General features: G+C 42.2%; 1 protein-coding gene across 1 annotated transcript; it reads left to right on the plus strand.

Moving 5' to 3' along the window:
• The first annotated feature begins 465 nt into the window (after window positions 1–465).
• On the plus strand, window positions 466–18,515 carry hibadha (3-hydroxyisobutyrate dehydrogenase a). The gene is made up of 8 exons (XM_042076511.1): window positions 466–609; window positions 1,289–1,449; window positions 4,615–4,724; window positions 4,891–5,012; window positions 13,211–13,344; window positions 14,314–14,390; window positions 16,469–16,625; window positions 16,971–18,515. The coding sequence occupies exons 1-8, from the start codon at window positions 540–542 to the stop codon at window positions 17,079–17,081; spliced, it is 942 nt and encodes a 313-aa protein (XP_041932445.1). The 5' UTR covers window positions 466–539; the 3' UTR covers window positions 17,082–18,515.
• The last annotated feature ends 8,273 nt before the right edge of the window (window positions 18,516–26,788 follow it).

Below are 26,788 nucleotides of genomic sequence, written 5' to 3' on the forward strand. Positions count from 1 at the left end.
ATCTGTAGTTTCTCAGTGTGCTATTTGCCTAGGCCTACAGTACATTAGTCTGTCTTTATAGTGTCAATATAATTCTTATTTAAAACAATGCATTTTGTTTACTCTCCTGAAACCATATTCTGTGCGAGCCATTTAAATAATCTTGTATTCACAGCTCTTCCTGCAGAATATGACCATTTAAGACATTAAGGTAGCCTAGAAATCTAGACGCGCCCCCTAGCGGCAGCAAATTACATTTTAATTACAAAATTTTATTTAATTTTAATTTAAAACTACATTTTAATGTGGGTCTGGCTCCTCAGGCTAACATTAAGGCACATTGAGAAATTACCTCTGCTTAAGAATTTAATGCTGAATAACGAATTAAACGAACGAATTAAACAGGCCTATTTACATTTTGTCGAACTTTTAACTTGACATATGTTAATGCAACTTTCCTCCAGAAGTCTAAGCGAACGGAAGTCTTATGAAGGCTATTTGCAGTCTATTGAAACTTGTACATGTAGGTGGAGCAGAGCTCTGGGGTCAAGGAAACAAGCATGGCTGCCTTGTTCAGAGGATCTTGGAATTCGTTGCGACGGTGCAGTAAACATGTCCACTTGTCACTCGGTAATGTAGCTAATGCATTCATTATCATTGCTCTGAGAATATGTACGTCAAGAAATGTCGCGTAGATTTACAACTAAACAAATGTGTCAACCAGTTAGCCTTCAGGTCATTTTAGTTAGCAAGCAAGCACGACAGCAATTTAATGGAAGTGTGTGAATCCTTATTGCATGATAGTCGTTGTAGGTGGACCTCAGCCACCTGCATCGCTGTACTCTTGTCACTGGCGCTGCTCAAATCGATTGCTACAATATTGCAAATGTTGCAAGTCAGTCACTGTAATTGTAGCGTTGGTAGGCTACAGATAGATGCGGCCACGAGTGACATTTGTGTTGCTATAAGTAAACTTGATTTGTGGTAACAGCTGAAGAGTGTGTTTTGCAGCATTTTCGTCCTTCATTATATTTATGTTATGTTTATGTTTGTTTGGCAGACGCTTTCCCCCCCAAAAACGATCAAAATGACCAATATGTCCAACAAATTATGCTTCATTTCCCCCACTTATCCTACGATTCCTTTGAGAGACCTTTTGCTGTAAGATGTTATTAACCCACTGAACTGTTACTCTCCTCAAACATACTATTGATTTATAAATTAGTTGGTCAACATGAAAATGTTCTGGCTTTGTGTTATGTAAGTCTTGGATTTCTCTCTCACTTCCAGTGTTTCTGTGTTTGTGCAGATTTCTCCAGGTCCATGGCCTCCAAGACTCCAGTGGGCTTCATTGGATTAGGGAACATGGGAACACCAATGGCCAGAAATCTGCTAAAGAATGGCTATCCAGTCATTGCCACCGATAATTTCCCTGAGTCTTGCAAAGAACTGCAGGACCACGGTGCTCAGGTAACTGCTTTTTGAGAGTGTAGCCTATTTATTTTCCTGTGTGGTACACATTTGTGAGCAGCAAGATGATTGAGTGCTTTAGAATCTTTTGTGGACAGTGTGGAAACAGCATTCAACCTAGAAGGATCTAGTTTAGTTTAGCTTTAAAATCAGCAAAATAGTAAAAAGATGCATCAACTGACCAAGTATAGTGTGAGCAGTATTTTGTGCACACCATGCAGAATCAAGGCACACTCTTCTACAGGTGCAATAGAAACCTTGAGAGAGTGATGGATTTGACAAGTCAACTAGGATTGTGTCGAGTAAGCACAGGCAGTAAGCAAATTTCGCACCAGGGTCCGCACTCACACTGCATACTATCAAACTGTACCCAGGCATGGTTGTGCTCTACAGTCTGTGCATAGGCGCGATCGTAAGCCCAACTGTACCATGTTCGAGTCCACCCCCGTAAGCGACCCGGGCACGGATAAATGTACCGTGCCTGGGTAGTACGGTACGGAGCGATCACACTGGTCAAACGAACCGGACTTTGGGGTTTAGTGATAAATTAACACATTAATATCAATGGCAGGGCTAAGTTAGTACTTATAGGAAGTAAATTGCGGCACCCTCGGACCAGTCCTTCAGGTCTAAGGACTATGACCAAGTGAACGACTGGTCATCATCTTGTGAATTGTAGTAGGGTCTGATCCTTTTTGGTGTAGTCAAAGCTGGTTACAATACAGTTTCCAGGACGGAGTGTCCTATTGTGCATTAATTAACATTCCCAGGGGCACCATGAGCAGCTGTGGGCCACATGTCACACCATGTTGTAAGCGCTGGTCTGAGTATTGGGAGCAGGGAAGAGGTTAATCGGACGCTTAGCTACAGCCTATCTGTGAAGATCCAGTTCTCTCTGGTTTCTTAACAAAAGCCAAACATATCTCCTCCAGCTAGATAGATGTGGTGTCGTACATTTCTAGTGAATCCTTTATGGTCAAACAGCCATCGACCTTGCTTTTGCTCTAATGTGAAGTGAACTGTATTCACTTCTCAAGGCTCAGAAGTTTGGCTGATTCAGGTTTCTTCTCAGCTGGGTCCAGAGTTCACTGATTGGTAAACTCACTGGTAAATCAGCCATTTTCATGCCTGTCCTGTTATCAGAGTTCCAGTGCACTCTAATATTTGCTCCCTAATATTTCCCACCATGTACTGTTGCATGCAACATATTGACGACTGTGCACAGTGCTTCTCCTTGACAAGAAGTAAGGTCACTAAAAACCTAGCTTTTTTTTATTTAACATTGGCTTGGTTAAGACATGCACATATACAAAATAAATGGTGTATATCATGAAACTATGACGTAATAAGCAATTACTATTCCGTTGTGCACAACCAGCTTTTTAGCATGTTAGTGATAGTTGTCCTAGTAGTAGAAGAATGTTGACGTAATTTTCACATGCTGCTTTACTTATACAGTTGATTTTTCAATGTTCAATTCAACTGTTACCATACCAAGGCAAGTTGTATTCACTCTCTATTGATTCACTACATTAAGAAGTCCAGAGCTAATTGATACCTATCCCATGATTGAGCCAGAGACTTTCTAATGAGGAGACACAGCACTCAAAAAATCATCCATAGAAATGCATGGGGTTAGTTTGTAACGCCAATATGGCTGTTGTCTACACATATCCCACCCCTTCCTCGGCAAAACGTTGACATGTGAATACATTGAGCCAATCATATGGTGTGTTATGAAGACATCGTGCCAATGATGTGTTGTGAACTCGCTGCTGGAGCAAGGTTGGTGTCGTGAAGCCTTGCGCACGCGCATTTCCACCGAATAGGATGTCCGATGAGTGCCCAAAAAGCATTGCAATATGGCCGCCGAGTGGAGGGACTTGCCTAAAAAGACTTTGATTGAGCTAGTCAACCCTGAGAGCTGCCTGGTTTGAATCTTTTTAATTAGTCTAAAATTTCAGTTGTTCAGCTTTTGATGGTTGCCGCTTCGGGTCGAATCAGTGACTCATGCACGTCAGGTCAAAACCAGGCCATTTATTTCCGTGGGTTTATCACTAGGTGGCAGACTCGCCAGGTCTCGCTAGGTCACTTCCTGGAAATTTTCAAGGCAACCCTTCATATTTCATTAAAGACGCTATATCTCCATTTCTAGAAGAAAAAACAGGCCACTGTTTAGCTTGGGATTTCTCAGGAACAGAGGCATGTAGAAATAAATGTTTGTACCCACTGAGAGCTTAAAGTCTCACCTTTCAAATAAGCCATAGTATGTGTCTATAGGTATAACAGAATACACTGTCGCTCTACACAAATCGTCAACAATGATCTAGATTGCTGGCACTCTGGGCCAAAGCTTCTGAAAACAGTGTGCGGCATTCAAAGTGTTAACCATGAAGGTAGAATTATACATTATATATAAATGTGTAGAGTCTCTTTCAAATTGTGACAGAATTGTTTTCTGTCTAAGCAGAAATAAATATTTAAGTAGATACCTTGTTTTACCTTGTCAGTATCACACCATATTCAAATGGTTTGCTGGCCTATATGGCGACCAAATTGTGTCACCAATCAGACGAGGTTGAGGTCACAAAGGAGAAGTCAGACTTCCATCAAAATAGGAAGTGAGGTATGGATTGAGTGGGAGAGAATCACCTGTCTTTCGTGAACGGCGTGTGTGTCTGAGGTGCCCTGTAGCTTTCGAGAGTTAGCAGGCGTTTTGCCGTGGGTGATGTTGATGTGAAGAACAGTTGGATTAGTGTTTGAAATGATTCTTATTGTACTTGTGGAATATCACAATAGAAACTGCTACAGCTAACCTTGGCTGCCTTCAGACACTTCACAAAGTCCTCTGTTAGTAAGGAAACCACCAAATTGTTTGATTTTTGTCTCCTTAAAGTTAGATATTGTCTGCTTTTCTTACTTCTCTATGACGATAAACTAAATATATTTGGTGTGTGGACTAAACAAAGCATACAAAGTGTCTAGGACCGCTACTGGATTAATCAATAAAATAATCGACAGATTAATTGACTATGAAAATAATTGTTAGTTGCAACCCTATCCATTCGAACTTTTTCCCCTCATATTTTTGTCCTTTATTATTTGCCCTGTCTTGAGTATTTCCTATATATAGAAACTTATTTCCAGGATCTAACTTGTTTTTAGATCCTGGACACCCCAGCAGATGTAGCTGATAAAGCAGACCGTATTATTACCATGCTGCCGTCCAGTCCTAATGTCATTGAGGTCTACACAGGCCCCAACGGAATCCTCAAGTAAGCTCACACACACACTCATCAATGCTACTGTGGCTTTGCTAGATTTTCTAATGAAGATAGTTGACTGACAGGAGGATTCCTGACTCTGTGCGACCTCTCGTTTTGTGTTACCCCTCTGTGTGTGTGTGTGTGTGTGTGTGTGTGTGTGTGTGTGACTTCTCAGGCGAGTGAAGAAGGGGACGCTGCTGATTGACTCGAGCACCATCGACCCCTCTGTGTCCAAAGAGATGGCTGTAGCTGCAGAGAAGATGGGAGCCGTGTTCATGGATGCCCCAGTGTCTGGAGGTAAGGGGGGGGGGGGAGCGTGAGCAACCAGTGAGCAACCAAACCTCTATGTGTACCAGCCGTACATGTTTCTAAATACTTATCTCATATAAGCTTAATACTTAAAAACGAAATACTTATCTCATATAAGTTTAATAATACTTAAAAACAAACTACTTATCTCATATAAGCTTAATACTTTAAAAAAAACTACTTACCGGTATCTCATATAAGCTTAATACTTAAAAACGAAATACTTATCTCATATAAACTTAATACTTGTGGATGACCACAGAGCTGAATTCAAGTATATTATAAGTATATATACTCTTTTGATCCCGTGAGGGAAATTTGGTCTCTGCATTTATTCCAATCCGTGAATTAGTGAAACACACACACAGCACACAGTGAACACACAGTGAGGTGAAGCACACACTAACCCGGAGCAGTGAGCTGCCTGCTACAGAGGGCTCGGGGAGCAGTGAGGGGTTAGGTCATTGTTTCTCAAAGTGTGGTCCGGGGACCACTGGTGGTCCGTAAGCTATCTCAAGTGGTCCGCGAGCAGACGTGGTAAAATATAATATAGATGAGTTGTTTGCAATATTGAACCAACTTGTATGTAAATCCAAAGAGTTCTGCAACAATACTGCCCATGTAAGCTACACCAATTTAAATAGTATGAATTGAATTCTCTGACACAATAAGCAAGGTGCAAAGACAATAGGCAAGGTGGTTCAGTGAGTAGGCCTATTGTGTAATACTGTATACTGTTGAAGTAGATCAACTGTTTTTTTTTTTTTAGCTAGGTGGTCTGTGAGGGTTTTTTTTTATTGGTTAAGTGGTCCTTGGTCTGAAAAAGTTTGAGAAACACTGGGTTAGGTGCCTTGCTCAGGAGCAGTGAGCTGCCTGCTACAGTGGCGCTCGGGGAGCAGTGAGGGGTTAGGTGCCTTGCTCAGGGGCAGTGAGCTGCCTGCTACAGTGGCGCTCGGGGAGCAGTGAGGGGTTAGGTGCCTTGCTCAGGGGCACTTCAGCCGTGGGTGTGGGCATGGGAGAGCAGTGCTCAACTACTTCTCCCGCCCACATTTTAACTACTGATCGGGGCTCAAACAGGCAACCCTTCGGTTCCAAGTCCGAAGCCCTAACCAGAAGGCCACGGCTGCAATAAATGCCATACTTACCCTGCCAAAACCCCAAATTAATTTGACTATTGCCAAGGTTAGGTACCATGCCTGTTCCCTTTTTACCTTCATTAGAAAAAGGCTCTTTGAGATGATTGGATGAGTTTCAGTTTCTAGAGAGAATTGTTATTTCATCAATATTAGGCAGTCGAGAAAATCCTGAGGAAATCCTCCTGTAGATTGGATGTGGGATGTCTCGGGTCTGCATGCAGGAATATGCATCTCTCTAGTTGTGAAGGATCAAGCATACTTATTGCATGTTATTGCTTTTTCCTACAGCAAGAGGGCAGTGTTGTAGCACAGTAAAACATGACTGGGATAAGAAAAAAATTCCACAGAGGAGACCTCTTATTGCCACCACGATATTGCCACTGTCCATCCATATCAACTTCTAGACTGGAAGGTGATTATAAATATTGGAGGAGGAACGTTTCAGAGATTAAAAGAGGCAGCAATGTATTATACAATAAGGACAGATAGAGATTAATTTAATATATAAGAAGCAGTTGAAAAAACATATTTTTAGAAGTGTCTATCGGCTCCCACACACAGCTGCGTTCCGTCAACGCATTCCAGTGGGTGTTCCCGACGGTAGCTATGCAAATGACTTAAAGTATAACCGTCTTTTGATTGGTTGGTGCTGTCAGTCGATTGGCTTGATTGGCCGGTGCCATCTCTCTGTGCAGCAACAGCTGAACTTCTCAACGCGAGCGGCGGGAGAAACGCGACGCGACGGACCCACAATTCAGTTCGGCAACGGATGACGTGAGCCCATTTAAAGTGAATGGGATGCGTCTCCAGCAACGCAACGCACGCAGCTGTGTGTAGGAGCCGTATCTCCATGATTTCCTTCACTTATTGGCCAGATTCTTCAATTTACCAACTCTGTCATTATTTGTATTCTCATTGTGACATTTCATCTGTGTTATCTAACCTTAATTGAATGTCCTTGGATTTCTTTGCACAGTGAAATTTTTGTTATCAGCGTTATACAGATTGTTTACAACCACCTCATATCTGATCAGAGCGTTATTGATTCTGAATTGCAGCCATGATGTGATCTATGCTTAATGTTTTTACTATGGCTGCCAAATTGAAATCACGGTATTTACTTATCAAATATTATTGTTTGGGGGCAGCCGCAGCATAGCACAGCGGTGGTGTTGACGTCTAGTACACATACTGGCCTGAGGTCACTTCCTGAATCCACAGCCTATCTATCTACCACTCATTTCCTGTCCGTTCTTCACTGTCCTATCCATTAAAGGCTACCCCCACCCAAAAACAAACAAACAAAAAAAAAACAATTTAAATATCATATATGAAGAAGTGTGTACTTTATTCTACAAATGCACTTAATAGACACAGAGCAAATGAAGAGGACATAAAATTATGGTTTCAAATTTTGAATGAGTGACAGTTTATATTGTACTAGACTGTCACCATCACGGCCCCTATCTAATTACAATATCTAGATAGATATTTAAGGTAGGTTGTTATCCAAAATAGAACTTCCAGGAGGTGATTGGATTAGGTTGGAGTAACTGTATCAATTATTTTGTGTCAGGAGAGAGGGAGTATAATCGCCCCCTAAGAAAATGAATCATTACTAAGAATGCTTACTACAGCATAGAAATGCGCGCGCACACACACACACACACGCACGCACGCACACTTACTCTCACATACACACAGATTGTGTTTACAAACTGGCGTCTTTAGGGCTGACAGGCTGCCATCTGAGACTTGAGCTCATAAAGACTTTATTAGTGTGTGTAGCATGTAGTCCCTTTAATCCTTCTTTACAACCCTGAGAAAGATTATCTGTCCTTATATACACACACACACTCTCAACCTCTGGTACTCCAGACTGACTCATTGTCTCACTCGTAACTTACTTATGAGGAAGAGATATTTATGTGGCATCAGAGTGGAGTTAAAACTGCTGAGCACGTACCTCAGACATTAGTTTTGGAAATGAGAAGGGTCTCACTGGTGTCGAGATAGAAATGTTGTGAGGATGGGACCTAGAGAATTACTAGCCAGCAAATCAGCCAATATGTTGGCTGAGTAACTACTTGTCACGTTAAACAGAGGTCACTTCATTGTGGCACATTTGGGGTCAAATGTTGGTACTGAAGGCGCAGTACAACATTATTGATGGGCTTATGGCTGTGCCTTGATTGAAATTGAGAGAGAGAGAGAGAGAGAGAGAGAGAGAGAGAGAGATCAGGTGATGCAGAGGAGGAAGAGAAAGGAAAAGGAAGCATACAACTTGTAGTGATTATACATACAGGTATGTATACCACAGACCAAGCATACGACTTGTAGTGATTATACATACAGGTATGTATACCACAGACCAAGCATACGACTTGTAGTGATTATACATACAGGTATGTATACCACAGACCAAGCATACGACTTGTAGTGATTATACATACAGGTATGTATACCACAGACCAAGCATACGACTTGTAGTGATTATACATACATGTATCTATACCACAGACCAAGCATACGACTTGTAGTGATTATACATACAGGTATCTATACCACAGACCAAGCATACGACTTGTAGTGATTATACATACATGTATGTATACCACAGACCAAGCATACGACTTGTAGTGATTATACATACAGGTATGCACACCACAGACCAAGCATACAACTTGTAGTGATTTATACATACATGTATGTACACCACAGACCAAGCATACAACTTGTAGTGATTATACATACAGGTATGTACACCACAGACCAAGCATACAACTTGTAGTGATTATACATACAGGTATGTATACCAAAGACCAAGCATACAACTTGTAGTGATTATACATACAGGTATGTATACCACAGACCAACCATACAACTTGTAGTGATTATACATACATGTATGTATACCACAGACCAAGCATACAACTTGTAGTGATTATACATACAGGTATGCACACCACCGACCACATCTTGTCACCTCTGCAACAGTTGTGATGGAACTTACTAAAAATGACAGTACCTTGTCATTCGTTTTACTTTGGGGGCTATTATGTGGTTGTGCAGGGCTCCCTGACATGGCACTGCAGGGATTACAATTTGAGACTCTCTGGGAGGCGACGTAGATGTTTTTAGTCTGGCCAGACAGTTTTTTTTTTTTTTTTTGTCATTTTGTGAGTGTGATGTCATTGTTTTGTTTTTAAATCCACTTCATTTGGCCTTTTGATATAATTTTATATTTTATTTTCTGGGTTTGGTGTGCCACCTCCAGTGCGTCAGTAAGGTTTGGCTGAGGAGCCAAGAGCCTCTCAAATAATGCCCTCGTGAAACGACACACACGGTCATCTGTCCTGTAAATGATTTGTAATAAACCCAGTCACACAAACCTCAAAATCTGCTGTCGCTCCTGTGGACCACAACAAACTACGACTGACGTCACAAACACTCACACATGCACATATTTGTGCATGTGCACACACACACACACTTCACACACACTTAGAGAGGGTGTGTGCAGAGCCTAAGAAGTCTCCCACACGTTAACAATAATAACACACTCCAGTGCTGCTGCGTTAAGAGTAGCATTATGCTCACACGCTCTCTCTAATGCATTTAGTTTATAGTTGCTTTGAATAGCTGTAATTGCAATTCCTCCCCCTTCTGTGTGTGTGTGTTTGTCTGTCTGTGTCTGCATGTTTTCACACCCTTAATGTCCTTTAATGAAATTGCATATATATATATATATACATGCACATACAGTGGGTCCAATACTGTGCTAACTGTGTTTATGTGATCAGCAAAATGCAGTGTAGATGAATGGCTTTAAATGATGGGAAATGGCATGTTTTAATAAGGTATGAGTTGAAAACCGCTGAAATGATCCCTAAACACCGAGCTGAGAATGGGCTCTCATTCTCCCCCTCCCAGTCCTTGTAAAGCACACCACAGACATAGCATGGGTTCAAGTCAGTGCATTAACACCAAACCCAGTTTTACCACATATAAAAGAATCGATTGCAATTGCATATCAAGTGAAATTTTGACAATAGGAATCTAACATACTAGTTATAGTATTATGCAGCAAAAAAGCTCAGTTAGCTGGTGAGCATTGCTAATGTTTTTATTGGAAGTTGATATCCGCAGGTGAATCTACAGTGAATGTGGTCTAGCCTTTTTAATGCTATTTTCCAGTGAAGTGTTTGAATTTGAATATAAATCAAATTTGCATTATGCATTTAACAGTTGGCTGTAGTTTAACACTGATTACTAGGACTTTGCCATTTTGCAGGCCCAGGGAAAGCACATGTGCATGAAGATTTTGATGGAAGAACAAATGATTGCTGTGCAGATGAGGGGCATTAGGACAGCTAAGTATGCAGGTGTTGGGTTAGTTAACACACCTCTGAATGACAGTGACTGGATCAAGGGGATAGAACACCATAGAGGAGAGGAAGTGAGGATGATGAAGCTGCTATCTATCTATGGTTTCATTTCTTTCATCATCATTTTCTTGTATCTTTTACATGTGTGAGAAAATCGGGAGTGCATGTTATGTTAATCTATGCATCATGTTGTTTGTTTGTGTGAGAGAGTATGTGTGAGAGAATGTAAACGTGTGTGTGTGTGTGTGTGTGTGTGTGTGTGTGTGTGCGGGTGTGGTCGCTCATAAAATGTGGTACTCAGATGAAGGCTGTTTTTAACTTGACTTTGGTACATTAGTGCCATTGGCAGGCAGTTTTAATGTGCGGTGGTGACGCTGGCTTTTACAGACTGTGTGATTTTGTTTTTTTCTTCTGAATTGAAAATCTGGATTTTTTTAATGCATTTGAGAAAATATCTTTTGTATTTCACTCACGATATTCAAAGTTGTAATTACGAGACCGCATTTAACTGTAAAGACACATTAACACACACACACACATACACACACACACACACACACACACACACACACACACACACACACACACACACACACACACACACATAGGGCTGCGCAAATTGGGGAAAATATTTAATGGTGATTTTTCTGACAGAGATTGCAATTTGATTTGCAAAATAATAATTGAAGATTAAGCTTTAGTTCAGATTAACCATTGGGGCAGAGTTGCAAGCTGCTCAATTAATTTGCTATTAGCTAATCGCATTCGTTCAAATTGTGATTAAAAATCGATTAACTGTTCAGTCCCCCCCCCCCCCCCCACACACACACACACATACTGTAAATACACACATAGACACACACACAGGCATATATACCACATGTATGCACTTAGACATTGTTCCCAGAGATGCTTTCCAACCCAGCGCTATTAACATGAGTGTGAGAAAAGACTGCCTGCCATAGTGTGTGTGTGTGTGTGTGTGTGTAGGACTGAAAGAAATCGGAGTTCTCTCCTTCATAGAATTTTTGTCTGGAGTAAAAGGTTCACTTGGTTTGGTGGGAGCCAGGAGTCCCTTGCCTACTTTTTGTTTATTTCATTGTTTTTACTGCTTCCCTCCAATGAAACTTTTCCTCAATGATCTGAAATCTTTTTGATTTCCTCTATAAGATCTCTTTTTTTTAATAGAGCTTTAATAGAGCACAAACCTAATCACAGATTAATATTCCCTTAACCACCTTTGATGGCAGCATTTAATGAATCAGTACAGATGATATGGGAGCTGTTCATCAATGCTGGGGTTCCATGTGCGAACACATGTACTGAGTAGCAGAACGCAAACCCAGGGGCTTGTTTTGTTGATGTTATTTACTGGTAATGAAAGTTGTCTGATCCCTCAGAGTAATGAAGTAGTTTCTCTGTAGCCTGCGTCATTCAGCATGGGAAAGTCGTGTGTGTCTATGTGTGTCTATGTGTGTGTGCGCGAACGTCATTTAATTTAACTCGACCACTAATAAAGTCTTGCAGCCATTTAAACTGAAGTCGTAACTACAGCTTCTGAGAGTCAGAGCTGGCACCTGCCACACACTCGCACTCACACATACACACACGCTCACTACTTACCCGTGATCACAGTTCCCCTCAGTTACTTACAATGGAGTTTGCTTTCTTTCTGTCCGTCTCTCTTTGTGCCTTTCTTTCTGTCTTTCTGTCTATCTCTCTCTCTCTCTGTGCCTTTCTTTCTGTCTATCTATCTCTCTCTGTGCCTTTCTTTCTGTCTATCTATCTCTCTGTGCCTTTCTTTCTGTCTTTCTGTCTATCTATCTCTCTCTATGTGCCTTTCTTTCTGTCTATCTCTTTGTCTTTCTGTCTCTCTGCTTCTCTTCATTTCTGTCTGCGTCAGAATCATTAAGGGTGGCTGATATAAATATTGTGAAAACAGTGTGTCTGTGCTCGTAAGTGGAACATCTGCTTGTGTGTGTGTAACCATTTGGATGAAGTGCTTAGTGATCTGATGGCTAAATGGAGGTCTTCTTCTTCTTCTGACACTTAATTATTTTCTCAATTTCAGACAACTCCCTCTTTTTAAGACCTCAGGGACTGGTTTCTGGTTCGACATGACACGCTGTAACATGATTGGCTATGCTTGTTCTCCACTGAACGTGTCGCTTAATTGAACATGATAAAGTGTTGAGTTAATTACCCTTTACTGTTGTCAATCAAGCCTCAGGGGGCGTGTTTGAGAGGGAGGGGTCCGCCTAAGGCACAGCTGTCGTCCTTGTTGAGTGAGTTTACATGGTGTGTGTGTGTGTGTGAGCGAGCACAATGGCAAAGTTGTCCCTTGGGAGCTGTGTGAAGGATGGACAATTAGCTTTTTAACACAGACCCCACTGATGTCCCTGTTACGCCAATAAAAACACACACAGACACAACTGAGGTTAATCGTAACTGTATTACTTGCACTTTCTGTTTTTGCTCTGGTGTTGAACAATGGGTTTGCTTAACTGTTATAAGGAGAAATGAAAATGCAAGGTTGACCTCTGGAACTAAACTAAATGTTCAGCTTGGGCCCTGTGGCAAAGAGGGAACGATTCCTAAAGTATTCATGGCCTATAACGTTTTTCACTGATTACTTTTGTGTTTGTTTGCTTGTGTGTTTGAGGTGTTGGCGCGGCCAGTCTGGCAAAGCTGACCTTTATGGTGGGCGGCGTGGAGGAAGAGTACAACGCTGCTCAGGAGCTGCTCACCTGTATGGGAGCTAATGTAGTTTACTGCGGCCAAGTTGGAGCTGGACAGGTATATGCACACACACACTCACACTCACAGACACAAACACAATGTTGCTTAGTAGTAATTGATATCATGTATCTGGAGCAAATAATCAGGTTTTAGATGTTTTTTTTAAAAAGACAAGATGTTCTTAATGACGAGACTAAATGTAAAAAGATGTATAATCATCAGATGTTACTTTTTAGTGCTAGTTGTGTTGAGCGATATTTTGTGGAAATACTGTTATGCACAGTCACCATAACCATACTGACTATCTGACATTCTATTCTCAGTGTTTGTTGAAATAGTATAATAAAGTGCTGTCTGCCATATTTCGTTGTTTTGTGCATAACAGACACACACAGACTTACTTCACACACTCTTTTCACATATGAGCCACATCTTCCTTAGGAATACACTCAGCGATTGCGCAGGAAGTCGCGTTTGTTTGTGTTTATGTTTATATTTGACTTTATTAGCAGACACTTTTTATCCAAAACAACGCACATTCTATTTTAACCAAGGATCAAACCAAACACACCAGAGAGGTAGCTCATCCTCCCTTCAGTCATTCCCAGAGAAACTCCACGCAAGGTTTTATTTTTGTTTGGGGGGACAGGCTGCCTCCACTTTGTTGGGCTGCTGGGTGGACTCACAGAATGGCCAGCTAGTGGTTGTGGTCGTGAGGAGATGATTGCTGAATGTGACAGAAAATGTTATGGGCTTGTAATTGCGTACCATCGCTGACTTCATCTTTAATCTACAAGTGATTCTATTAAATTTCTTTATTGATGTTTAGATAAGTAAACTTCAGTGATCAACAAACAATTCACATCAACGTTGATGCAACACAAACATGAATGTAATTCAGTAATTCAGTATTTGGTTTGGTTTAGGAGTAAATTGTGTTTCTTAAATGTATTTTTGGCATAATAGAAAAAAAGAGATTTCTAACATTTTGTGTTGTCTAACATACTTGCATTATGTCTATTTCAGGCAGCTAAACTGTGTAATAATATGCTGCTGGCCATCGGAATGATTGGAACAGCAGAGACTATGAACCTTGGAATCAGGTACTTAAACATGATGGATATGTATTAGGAAAAAGATTATGATGAGGAATCTTTCCCCCTTTCCCCAGAAACACACACACACACACACACACACACACAAACAATCCCACTGCACTAAAACAGTGGTATAGCTGCATCTCCTATGCTGTAGGCCAGTCCATTTTGTAGCAGGCTATTCTGTTCCATGTATGTCGCTGACTGCCGGCCAGATGCAGTCGGTTGTTCTAACTAGCTGCTGTTGGGCGTACGTGCGTCCGTCTGCCTTGTTCTCTTGTTCTCCCTGCTGTTCCGTTTCCTCTCTGTTTTGTTTTATGATGGACGTGGGGAGAAGGTGGGGGCATAGACACCAAATCAAACCCCTGCCCCCACACACCCCCTACACTCTCACACACGCACAACCAAGCTTCTCTCTACTCTCTACATTTCTCCCTCCTACTTTGTCACTCTCTCCTACACATATACACACACACACTGTGTCTGATGTTTGTGTAGATAATTGAACTTTTGTAATCATGCACTTTGTTGCCTCTTTAAAAAGTATTAGCATTGGATGTGTGTGTGGCATTGGTGAGGCCTTATTGAAAAGCGACCGCACGAGTTAATAACTCTGGCAGCACCTGCTCCTCTTTCCCCATCTTGTTAGCATGTGGAGTAAGTTATCCTTTAAACAGCTGAGTGCAGTGCCTCTCCGCCTCTCTCTCTCCTCTCCTCCCATCCTCCCATCCCATCCCCCTCTCCCTCTCTCTCCCTGCCTGCTCGCTGAGAGGAGAGTGATTTGTGATCTGTCTTTCAGCTGGGTTGATGGCGAGCCCTCACAGCCACTGACCCAGAACCAAAGGGGGGTGTTGAACATATGTCACTGGCGCGCTCTCTCTCTACCTCTCTCTCTCTCTTTTTTAACACACACACACACACACACACACACACACACACACAGAGGGAGAGATAGAAGTGGAAGACAATGTGTTTAATTCTCTTTCATTCTTTTTACAATGTGCAAAAAATGAAAGCAGGTCTACAGAATGAGGGGAAAGAGTGTGAATATATCAGGCTGTATTTGAAAATCAAGAGTGAAATAACACCCAAGGTATTTTTAAAATATCCATATGTGATTGAGACTAAGACTACATATAGATATGCAAGTATATCTCTGTATGAAAGGACCCGTAGCAGAACTAGGATTATGATGGAACATAGATCAGTGAATATGAGACCGCATTCACTGCAAAGTTATACACACATCATAGCATCATGGAATGTCTGGTTATTAAATAGGTTTCTGTCTGGTAAGAAACCCATTCACTTCACGTTATTCCTAAATTCGTCATTAAATAACAAGGCGATGACAAAGATATTGGAAAAAATGGTCTTTACCGCACATCCCTTTCAGACACCGCTGCAGACACTGGGACTGCCAGTCAAACGCATTTGTGTAACAGAAGTGGTCTCAACGGACTTGTGACAAAGGAGCTTAATAACCAAACAAATGGATTGGTTATGGTTATGTTTGGATTGGTTATGGTTATGTTTGGATTGGTTATGGTTATGTGTGTTGGTATTTCTTTTGATGCTGGAAGGTCATTAATGCATCATGGTTTATTTTTGCTGAAAACCACAATGAGGGCAGTCTGTTGCATTTTTCTCTGTGTCACTAAGTCGTCTGGCGGAAAAATGTTTTTGCCTTGAGTTTTAGATACTCAAAGTTGGTTTGTGTGGTCGTGGGCAATTCAACACAATACGGTCTCATCCATAATGCCAACACAATGCCATGGTATGGTATGATGTGAATGATGATTACTTGACATTTGAGCATTCACTCTTCTTGGATGTAGAACTTTTCACATAATCATTTGCATGATACGAATACCATGGCATTTAGTTGGCATTATGGACTTGTCAGTTTTGCGTGGAATTGCCCTCTTACAAATCTCAAATCAAATACATTTTCTACAATAATAACACAATTTTGATGCCGAAGAAAAAAAAAAAGATGTGTAATTCCTCAAAAGGACGATACAGAAAAGTGGTACTGAAGTGGGCTATGTAGTGTGACTGACCAGGAGTGCTGTGGCCTCTAGGTTGGGTCTGGACCCGAAGCTGCTGGCCCAGATCCTGAACATGAGCTCCGGGCGTTGCTGGTCAAGCGACAGCTACAACCCTGTCCCAGGCGTCATGGAGGGCGTCCCCTCAGCCAACAACTACCAGGGAGGCTACGGCACCACACTCATGGCGAAGGCAAGGATCCCCACGCTGTCTGTCGTCAGCTCCGCTGGAACTCTCATTCTCTCTTCTAGCCTCCCCTCTTTCTTTCTCTTTTTCCTTGTCTCATCCTCTTTTCTCTGCATTGAAGTTTTAATTTGTGTGCGTTTAGCATGCTCTGAATTATGAGGCTGAATAGTAACATATTCTCTCTCTCTCTCTCTCTCTCTCTCTCTCTCTCTCTCTCCTCTCTCTCTCTCTCTCCTCTCTCCTCTCTCTCCTCTCTCTCTCTCTCTCTCTCTCTCTCTCTCTCTCTCTCTCCTCTCTCTCTCTCTCTCTCTCTCCTCTCTCTCTCTCTCTCTCTCTCTCTCTCTCTCTCAGGACCTGGGGTTGGCCCAGTCGACAGCCACAAACACACGCACGTCGGTTCCTCTGGGTTCCCTGGCCCATCAGATCTACCGGATTATGTGCGCGCGGGGGCTACGCCAATAAGGACTTCTCCTCCGTTTTCCAGTTCCTTCGTGAGGAAGAGGGACAGTAGACGTCCCGCCTCCCCCACCTGTCACCACAGACTGTGACGCTTGCTGTTGTTTCCATCGATGTTAGTTTTCTTTAAATGTGCAATATCCGTCTGCGCAGAATTCTCCCTGTTTGAATTTTAGTTGGAGGTTGATAACTACCCGTGTTGTTAGTCTGTGAGAGCCATTTTGATCTGGTCTTTTTGGAGATGATTACAATGACCGAAACTGCTGACGACGAAAAAAACGTTCTGACAATGTTGACGATGCTGGTTTTGTCATGACTGTGATGTTAGTCATGTGCACTCAAGCCTTGTGTCAAGACATCCCTGCCAAGTGTACAGTTCTGTCCCCTGCACTCCTGTTTACAGTCTCCTGCGGTGTCCCCTGGGTCCCTGGACGAGACCCTCCACCTTACCACTGATGTCAACAATTAAGGACCAAAACACAACTGCTCGTTCCTTTTTCACACAGACATTCTCATGTTCCTTTTTTTTTGTGGGGGGGGGTGTAGGTGAAAGAGTCCCGATAGCCCCCCCGCTATTGTTGGATGCTCACAATGAAAACAATAAGCCATTTTATCTCTGAATGACTGAAGCTATTCAGGCCAACAGGCATCCGTTGAGTCACATACCTCAACCTATAACTGTTTCTCTAAAGGAACTTCACTGTACCTTGTGGTACCGGTATACCTCAGTACGACATCCTGTGTAGTGTTTTGCTCTCTGGCCATTCTCTCCCCCTCTCCTTCTCCACACCTCTGCATGCTTGTATATATCTACACAGGCACATTAATCTTCAACCGCCATTTTGTCGGTATGCATGTACATATGTATAGTTTGTTGATTTACTGTAAGATTCTCGGCTTAGTCATTTGGAAACCAGTTTGGCTGTGAACTGGTTTTCACTAGATACAAGTTTTATTAAAACATCATGCTGAACATGGCATATATCCACACAGGGCTGGAATAAAGACAAAATGTGACCAACACTAACAGTGTGTGGAGTGTGTGGCAAGTGAACTCTATTACAACATTTGTTCACATGAGCTGTGTGTGTGTGTGTTCGTACTTTTGTGTGTGGTAGTCTGTAACTTCATTCCTGTTTTATTTCCGTCAGTGCACAGATTGGGTTGCATTATGTGTGTGAATATGCAGACTTGTCCTTTCTTCACCCTCTTGGCGTATATGTGGGTGTACATGGGTAGCCGTACAGTTCCTACGTCTGTGGTTAGCTTCTTTTCCATTGTTTTCCCTCTGACCCAGACACTCGTATATCACACACACACACACACACACACACGTGACACACACACGTGACACACCCAGCACACATTAACCACCAGTCCAGCATCACAGAGGAGGAAAAAGAGCCACTAATTACCAAATGATGCTCTTATTTCCATCATCTCCATGAAACGGCTCTATCCCAGCCTCCCCCTCAGACTCCCTGCACACACACACCAGACACGGCAGACAGACGCATGTGCGCGCGCACACACACACACACACACACACACAAATGTGTGCAGACCAAACAGAGTCTAATTAGTGTTCATTAAATGGCATTTTATTTGTTGGTTAAATTCAGACATTTAATTTTACGAATGCAGCTCGTTATGGGAAGTAATTTTGGCGGGTTATTGTCAGTGGTATATGGTGTGCGTCTGTGTGTGTGCTGGTAATCATGCATCAGCTGAGTTACTAGTCTGAAACTTGGAAGTTGTTATCATTAACTGTTTTCTCATGGCATTGGCTTAAGCAGGTTTCAAGGCATAAATACAGTAATGAGAATTAGATCACGTTGCAACAATAGTAAAGAGATAATGATTCCATTCTTGTGAATTTGGAGGTCATCTGTACACTCAGATGGGTGTGTTTGTTGCTTTGTATCTTCTCTGTGTGTGTGTGTGTGTGTGTGTGTGTGTGTGTTCTGTCTGTTTTGTCTGTGTGTCTTTGTCCAGTCTGACCTCGGTGATGGCCGCAGGCGTTGACTGGTGGCTTCTGTGCCTGTGATTCATATTGGGGTTTAATTTAGGCAGAGTTTACGAGGGGCCGCCTAGAGGAGTGGTTTCTCATTAACATGACTTGAAAGGGAGAAAGACCCGCACTGACGTCTGTGCACAGTGTGCCAGTTGACAAACACACACGAGGGCACAGACACATTTGCCTTAGCTTTTGTCCACACTGACTTAACACACGTCTTGACAATACTAAAGTTGTTTCCTGCTCTCACACACACATTGTGTGTTTACAACTCTACTATTAAAGCTATCATATGTTGTGTTGGGTCTGAGGAACTTTCCTGTTAACAGAGATAGACATTTTGGCAGTATGTCTAATCAGTACCTCTGAAACACTTATCAGTTGATAGTATACCCATTAGGCTTGTACTGCAGATAACAACTCTTACACTAATTTTCAAAGGTATTATCCTAGCTAGGTTTTTGTAGCAGTTACAGTATGTGGCAACCTAGAGAGGTTATGTCTGGAACATGCATTCTTGAGTCTGTAATATAAGTGTTATTCATGCGCATCATACAGTATATACATAGCGGATTTTACATACATACATGCATTTTATTTCATACCATAATCAAGTTAGGAGCCTTAAATATTTCACTACACTGTATTTTCTGCCTGAAACCTCAGGATGGTGAAACTGGGAATGCAGCGTGTGATAGATCTCTTGTGTTTCAGTTTTTGAAGTATGCACTCTCCCATGACATTGCCCACAATGAGAAAGAGCCCAAGAGAGAACTCCAAATAGACAACCATGATACCCATTCTCTCTCGTGTTCATAAAAATTCTTTAACAGTCTGTGTGTGAGAGAGATTAGCATGCCCTTTAGCCACCGTGTCTGCAGTTCTGGCTGGTTAAACCTGAAGATGAATTGTGTGAGATCAGAACAAATGTCTCAATTTGGCACACCACGTGACAGGCTCAGGAAAGTGTGTGTGCACTAAAGACATCTGACAACTGTTCTTTGGGAGGAAGGTTTTTACGGTATATTTTCTAAGGAAATAAATACAGTGAATTACAATGAATGTAATTTTGTAGTAGGCCACACTCTTATGAGCAGCAGTTTTCAGATGGAAGGGATCCGTGCATACAGTATGTCTAGGCCTCCAAACCGAACTCACGATTCCTCCCATTCTGTTCCTCTTTGGTATATCCTTGCATGGCTAGCTGCCATTGGTTTTCTTTGTCTCTCGTTTGTTCATTCAGTTGGACAGTTTCAGTCAATCTGAAAACAATGGCATCTTTAATCAGGTTGATGGAACTGTAGCAATTCTGAAGAGAAACAAAGATTATACTCACATAAACACTGCCCAGCATAGTATGAACTACAATTGGATGTCCGTATGGGCATCACAATCATGGGAGGGAGAGGGGGTCCTTCCTGCTCATCCACTCACTGGATCTGTGCCCATCTGAGACGCCTCCCTATAGAGCCTGACAGGTCCGAGTAGCAACGTGCCATTTGTCCATTGTATCTCAAGTCTTGAGAATATATATGTGATATTGCTCTTGGGTGCTCCTTGTTGGTGCCCCCCCCCCCAATCCCAATCCTCCCCCCACCTTTCTTATGCAGCCCTTGCCACTTAATCTACTAAACCCCTCTTCTACTGCACTTTTTACCCCCCCCCCCCCCCCCCCATAAATGCACAAATAGGCTGACAACCAGACATAATTTTACTGCATTTCTTACTTCCAGTAACTATATGCATGTGACAATAAACTCCCTTGTATCCTTGTATCCTTGTATATGATTTAGGAAAACCCACCCCCCTGCAATTTTACCAATTTATGATTCTGATACCATCCTAGCAACATCTAAGATTTTGGGAGGATGGTATCCTGGATTTTGCTAGGAGACAGTATCCAGAATGTTGCTAGAATGGTAACAGAATCTTACATTGGTGAAATTTCACCAGAGGGGAGCAAAAATCAAGGATTTTGAGTGCACCATGTGGTGGGTTTTCCTAGATAGCATCACATGAGCATCTTCAGATCATTCTATGCCGTTTTTATGTGAATGTATGCTAGTCTCATTCCTGCCTGGAGATTATACGGATGGAGAATGCATTGCATGGCACAGTATGTGTGTTAACTGATCAAGAAAATATACCAAACAGACACACACCAAATCGCTCTAAAATACTTTTGTCCGCCTATCACAGATTCTCCTTAGAATGAAGGTGACACATCTTTTGATTGCCTTTTAGAGAGGTACTGATGTCATTGTTGCAATGACAAAAACACAATAGTTACTACAGTATGGCAGGGATGGAATCTTAGAGAGACCCAGTGCATACTTAGAGCTTCTTGTATTTGTAAGTGTGTGTGCGTGCGTGTGTGCGTGTGTGTGTGCGCGTGTGTGTGTGTGTGTGTGTGTGTGTGTGTGTGTGTGTGTGTGTGTGTGTGTGTGTGCGTGTGTGTGTGTGTGTGCGTGTGTGTGCGTGTGTGTGTGTGCGTGTGTGTGCGTGTGTGTGCGTGTGTGTGCGTGTGTGTGTGTGTGTGCGTGTGTGTGCGTGTGTGTGCGGGTGTGTGGGGGGTTAGATATCTCATTCATCACCCCATCGCCCTGACAGATCGGAACAAGGAAGTCCTGTGGGAGCAGAGAATGGTGGAATATCATCCAGTTGGGTGCAGTGCTGACAGGGAATGATGGGATAGCACATGGAATTATGGGAACACCATCTTCTAATCCAGTCCTCGCTCAAGAAGGTACAAGTCTGCGCACACATATACACACATTCTCTCTCTCAAACACACACATACGTATGTACATACTAAAAACATCAATGACCACCCCCTCCCCCAGAAATCACACACACACACACACACACACACACACACACATTATTGTTAACTTTTCTTCTTAACACACACATGACAAACACACAATGTTTAACACACACACACACACACACACACACACACACACACACAGAGTTCAGCAGAGCATTGGGCTGCAGCAAAAGGGTAAATATAGGTGTATTGGTGAGATTGGAACAGAAAAGGGCAAAAGTTTCCCTAGAGGCAGGCTGAAAAGCAAGACAGATCACATTTACCACTCACACCATCAGTCACTACACACACACACACACACACACAGAGCCAGCAGGATACTGGGAAATGCAACGTTAGTTTTGTGCATACAGTAAGTATGCACAGTGGCCGTGCCAAATTATCATCCATATTTGTGTCTCTGTGAAGTTGTCCTTTCTCATCTCTCATTTCATCTCATTTCAGTGTATTCTGTGTGCAGCAGTGTGTGTTTGCATATCAGTTTCAGTTACTAACTTGCATCTCTTGTAGGTTTCACTGGTGAATCTCTGTCCTTTAAAGTGCATTGATTGTGTCCAGGGACAGATGGAGTAGACCCCTCACACTCACTATCTTCCCTGTACCTCCAGTTTTTTTCATCCTAATCCTTAGCCTTCTTCCCCTCTCATCCTCACCCTCCTCCTTCATCCCCACATAGATCAATATTGATAATGAACTTTAAACTACCTGTCTTGAGTGTGTGGGAGAGGGATGGCTGGGAATGATGTAGAGAGATGGGGGGAGATCTCCTTTTCTTTTCACACAAAGAATGAAGAGTTTGGCTCCAAAATGCTATATCCACCATTTTAATGAATTTTCATAAATATTTTATTTTTTTACATTTTGTTTTCCAAGTAATTTCAGTAGAACTGTAATTGGGTATTGATTTATCTTTACTCACTCAAAACAACACAACTGCAATTTAATTGATATTACCTGAATTACACAACTAAATAGCCTGACTTAAAAATGGAGATATACCGTTTTGGAACCAAACACTTCGCTACGATACTGTGGCCATCCCTATTTAGAAATAGCTCTGGCACCTTTCAGCTGAATAAAATAATGCAAGTCAATGCTTAGTGCTTGTACAGTGTTTGCATGTATTTATGTGATTCTCTCGATGGTTGTTTCCCTGTACACATTAGCTATTACTCAGACAGCTCATGGCGAGAACAGGAGTTCTATTGACAATGCAATGATGGACGGAAATAAAACCAGTCCATATATATTACTGCCTGTCCCACTCTATTACAGTGTGAGAGAATATATAGTGTACTAGATCAAGAGGCGGTTAGCAGTAGAGTGTGTGTGTGATAAGTCATTCCACACATACCCACCCTCTGCAAAAGCTAGTTTCATGAATTCAGAGGAAAGTGTGATGTGAAGTGGTGTGTATATGTGCATGCTTGTTTGTGTGTGCGGGTGGGTGTGTGTGTGTGTGTGTGTGTGTGTGTGTGTGTGCACTCTAAACTTGTTTTTTACTAAAAGATTTTTAGTAAAGACTACTAATGTAAGCTTAATTTGTCTACAGCATCAACATAAGGTTGTTAGTTGACACAACTAAACATGTTTAGTTTTATGTTTTGTAAAAACTAGAATGGTTTAAGGCAATCGGTTTCCACGCAATTTTCTAGTAATGACAACTAGTTCGGGTTTAGAGTGTGTGTGTGTGTGTGTGTGAGAGCGAGAGAGTGTGTTTCTGTGCATTTGTGAGAAAGAGAGAGTGCATGCATATTTGCTATTACTTGTTTAGCGTAAAGCATTAAAGGGGAACTATGCAGGGTTTTTTTACTTAATTTATCTTAACTTACAGCTTCGGAGTCATTGGAATGGTTATGACTTTTTCGAGGTTAAATGGTGGCCGTCTCGCTTCCCCCTAGCATCTGTGAACGGAAGAACCAGCTTTGCAACTTTGGTCCAGCGAGCCACCGGCCTCAGAGAGAAAGTCTTGCAGTCTCGCGATGTAACAAATTGCTTTACGGCACTACACGCCAGGCACCGGCTAGAACAAGGTAGCGACGGAGTGTCTCAGACCTTCGTCATAGCAGAGCTGGCGAAAAGAAGCAGAAAGCAAGTAAACCGTCAGAGGAACAGGTAAAGAGGAAACGGCAGACTGACCGAGCGAGGACTGTCGTAAAATATATACTCTGAAGCTGTAGGGGGAGCTCTGCAGAGAAAACTGTGAGCAAAAAACGAGAAAACAGCGGAAAAAATGGCAAAAACTGCATAGGGAGCCTTTAAAGCTCTTTCGTACAACCCAAACACTTGCATACACACACTTAGAGAGAGGAGGGGGCGGGGCAAGTGAGAAAGCCACTCCTGCATTAGACAACAGAGGTTATCTGATTGCTGCTCAGGCTCATAAAAGTTCCATTAACATGTTTAGAGTAAACTTGCAGTTCAGCTCAACTCTTACAAGCAGAACACCATAAAACACACAGAGACACCAAAGCACTATGAATGAGTCACGTAGTAGCTAGACTTGTCTGTTTTGGTTTGAAGCGTCTCTTGGGTAGATTAACTAAATATTTCTGCTGCCTAGCATCAAACACTTTATCAGTGGGTTTGCCCGACAGCAATCATTGTTGTAAAGTCTGGTTACTCCACCACATTTGGATAATTTGGGTCCGTTTGATTTGCATTAGTGTCAATTCAGTCTGACCTGCTTCACAAGCATGCCACCAAAATGTTTCTCTGAATATCCCAGATGTCCCTTAGACCAATCAAAGATGCAAAAGGCTGTGTGGTGTGCATCAACGTTCTATACATCACCCTCTACATTCAATACTGCCATCGAATCATGGAAGGTAAGCCCATCTAAAATTACTCAAATAAGAAACATGTCGCAGCGGATGAAACAGCTTCCACCATTCTCCATTCAGACTTCATCCAACTCTTGATTCAGGCATTTTGCGGTAATATCTTAACATTACAATTACAGGTCATTCTGTCTTGATGATGTAATGTCATGCTGCCTCTCTTTGGCTACTAGTGACCGGTCTTCCCGGGTCTTCCCTGCTATTCCTTAACTCCCATGTCTAACTCTCCTCTGTTTGTGAGCAATCCCTGCCCCCACTCCTACAGAGCACCATTTGCCTGCGTGTGTGTCCCTCTATTCAGTCTTTAAGGTGATGATACATGGGGCAACTTCTTGAGCAATGTTGCTGGGCAACCACATAAACACTTCCATTTATTCTGATTGGATAATCATGACAACTTGCCTACTGATGATAAAGTTCTCCAGAAAAGAAACTGTTGCCCAATATCAATGAGAGCATGCCAGAACCACAATAATGAGGAACATTGCCCAGCAACATTGCTCAAAATGTTGCCCCATGTATCATCAGCCTTAGACTCCTCAAGCTCTATCTGGCCTGTCTCTCCTCCTCAACCTCACACACAGCATGCTCCCGTGCATTCCTCTTTCTGAAATCAATAGACTGCTGGTTTGCCGTCACCCCCTCCATCCCCCAGTCTAATCACCTCTCTTTGCTGTTCACCCCACCCCCCCATGTTTTTTTCATTTGCCTGTTATAGCCAGCTTACCTTATGGCTCCATCAATCTCAAGGTGATCTGCTCCACCTGTCTGGCTTCAATTCATACTGGTGTGATTGTCTCAGTCTTAGTCCATATAACATTGCAAGGGCCTGTGCTGTTTATTCACATCCTGTTTGGCGCATTACCATGTCATTTACCCATGCCTGACCAGACAGGTCAGGTCAACAGAAATTGAAATCTGGTACAATTTGATTCACTCGGACTCAGAGATTTTGGTGGTCAAAGGTCAAAGTCAGTGTGACCTCATTTACATCCATGGAGGTATTTTATGTAACTAGAGAGAGGACGTTATTTCAATGGGCAATGCTAGGTTAGCTACTTAAGCCAAAAATATAGTTAAAGGCGCTCTAAGCGATGCTGGATAACACTCGTCACTTCTGTTGACGTTCAAACAAAACAGAAAGCTAGCTAGCTACTTCCTCCCCCTTCCTCCTGTGCAATTGAAACTCTCCTAAACGCGCATCTCGTCGGTGATTTGCTGGAACAGTTTGTTATGTTTTTATGGGCAAGGTTTGCCCAAGTGTTTTGTGGCCGTTTTTCGAGCCTGGGTTGTCCACAGAAATCGTGTTTTTTTTACAGTGTATTCAGGACAAAGGCAACTAGCGGATGGTGAGGTGATGTTTGCTGTAAGTGACAAAAAATGTTTTAGCCTATTAAAAGTATGACATCGCTTAGAGCACCTTTAATTGGCAGCCACACTAGTTGTGTAATCCTAATGCTGGATGTGTCACTAGTGTGTTTGTTGTCAGGAATCAGAAGGATTGGGGACAAATGAGACCTGAAATGAAATAAAACACTTCCAAGCACTTCTAGCCAAAGCATGTGAATTCAAAATGGAATAAAACTATCCATGAACACTTGTTTGGACAGCTGCTTCTTGAATAATGAGCATCCATTTCAATCAATCTGACATAGCAGACAAATCACTGAAAAAATGACCTTGCAGAGCTTTACGATATGGTGAAGTGAGTGAGTGAGTTCCTATGTTCATAAAGTTCATATATGCAGGCCAGTATGCTATGTGTCTGTATTTTGTGCAGGTGGATGCATGTGTGTGTGTGATATCATACAGCTTCAGGAGAAAAAAAAAGGTTTCTCTGAATGCTGGCTACTGCATAGTAGAGTAGTGAGTTGTGTCTTGTAAAATAAAAACTGTGTTGAGAGTGATGCTAAGCACAGCAGAACTGCATGTGCTGCCATAAAAAAATGGACTGTCTGGTCCATAAAAGAGAGTGCTTATTAAATTATTTTAAACAATGTCGCATGAGTTGGATGTTCCTCAACAA

This window comes from Alosa sapidissima, chromosome 21 (genome assembly GCF_018492685.1).
Source record: "Alosa sapidissima isolate fAloSap1 chromosome 21, fAloSap1.pri, whole genome shotgun sequence".
Classification (NCBI taxonomy): Eukaryota; Metazoa; Chordata; class Actinopteri; order Clupeiformes; family Clupeidae; genus Alosa; species Alosa sapidissima.

What these genes read in the sequence shown, in the direction of transcription:
- hibadha (XM_042076511.1), top strand. Translation starts at nt 540, where the DNA reads ATGGCTGCCTTGTTCAGAGGATCTTGGAATTCGTTGCGACGGTGCAGT. An exon ending in ACATGTCCACTTGTCACTCG is followed by an intron (nt 610 to 1,288) that starts GTAATGTAGCTA and finishes GTGTTTGTGCAG; the next exon opens with ATTTCTCCAGGTCCATGGCC. An exon ending in ACTATGAACCTTGGAATCAG is followed by an intron (nt 14,391 to 16,468) that starts GTACTTAAACAT and finishes TGTGGCCTCTAG; the next exon opens with GTTGGGTCTGGACCCGAAGC.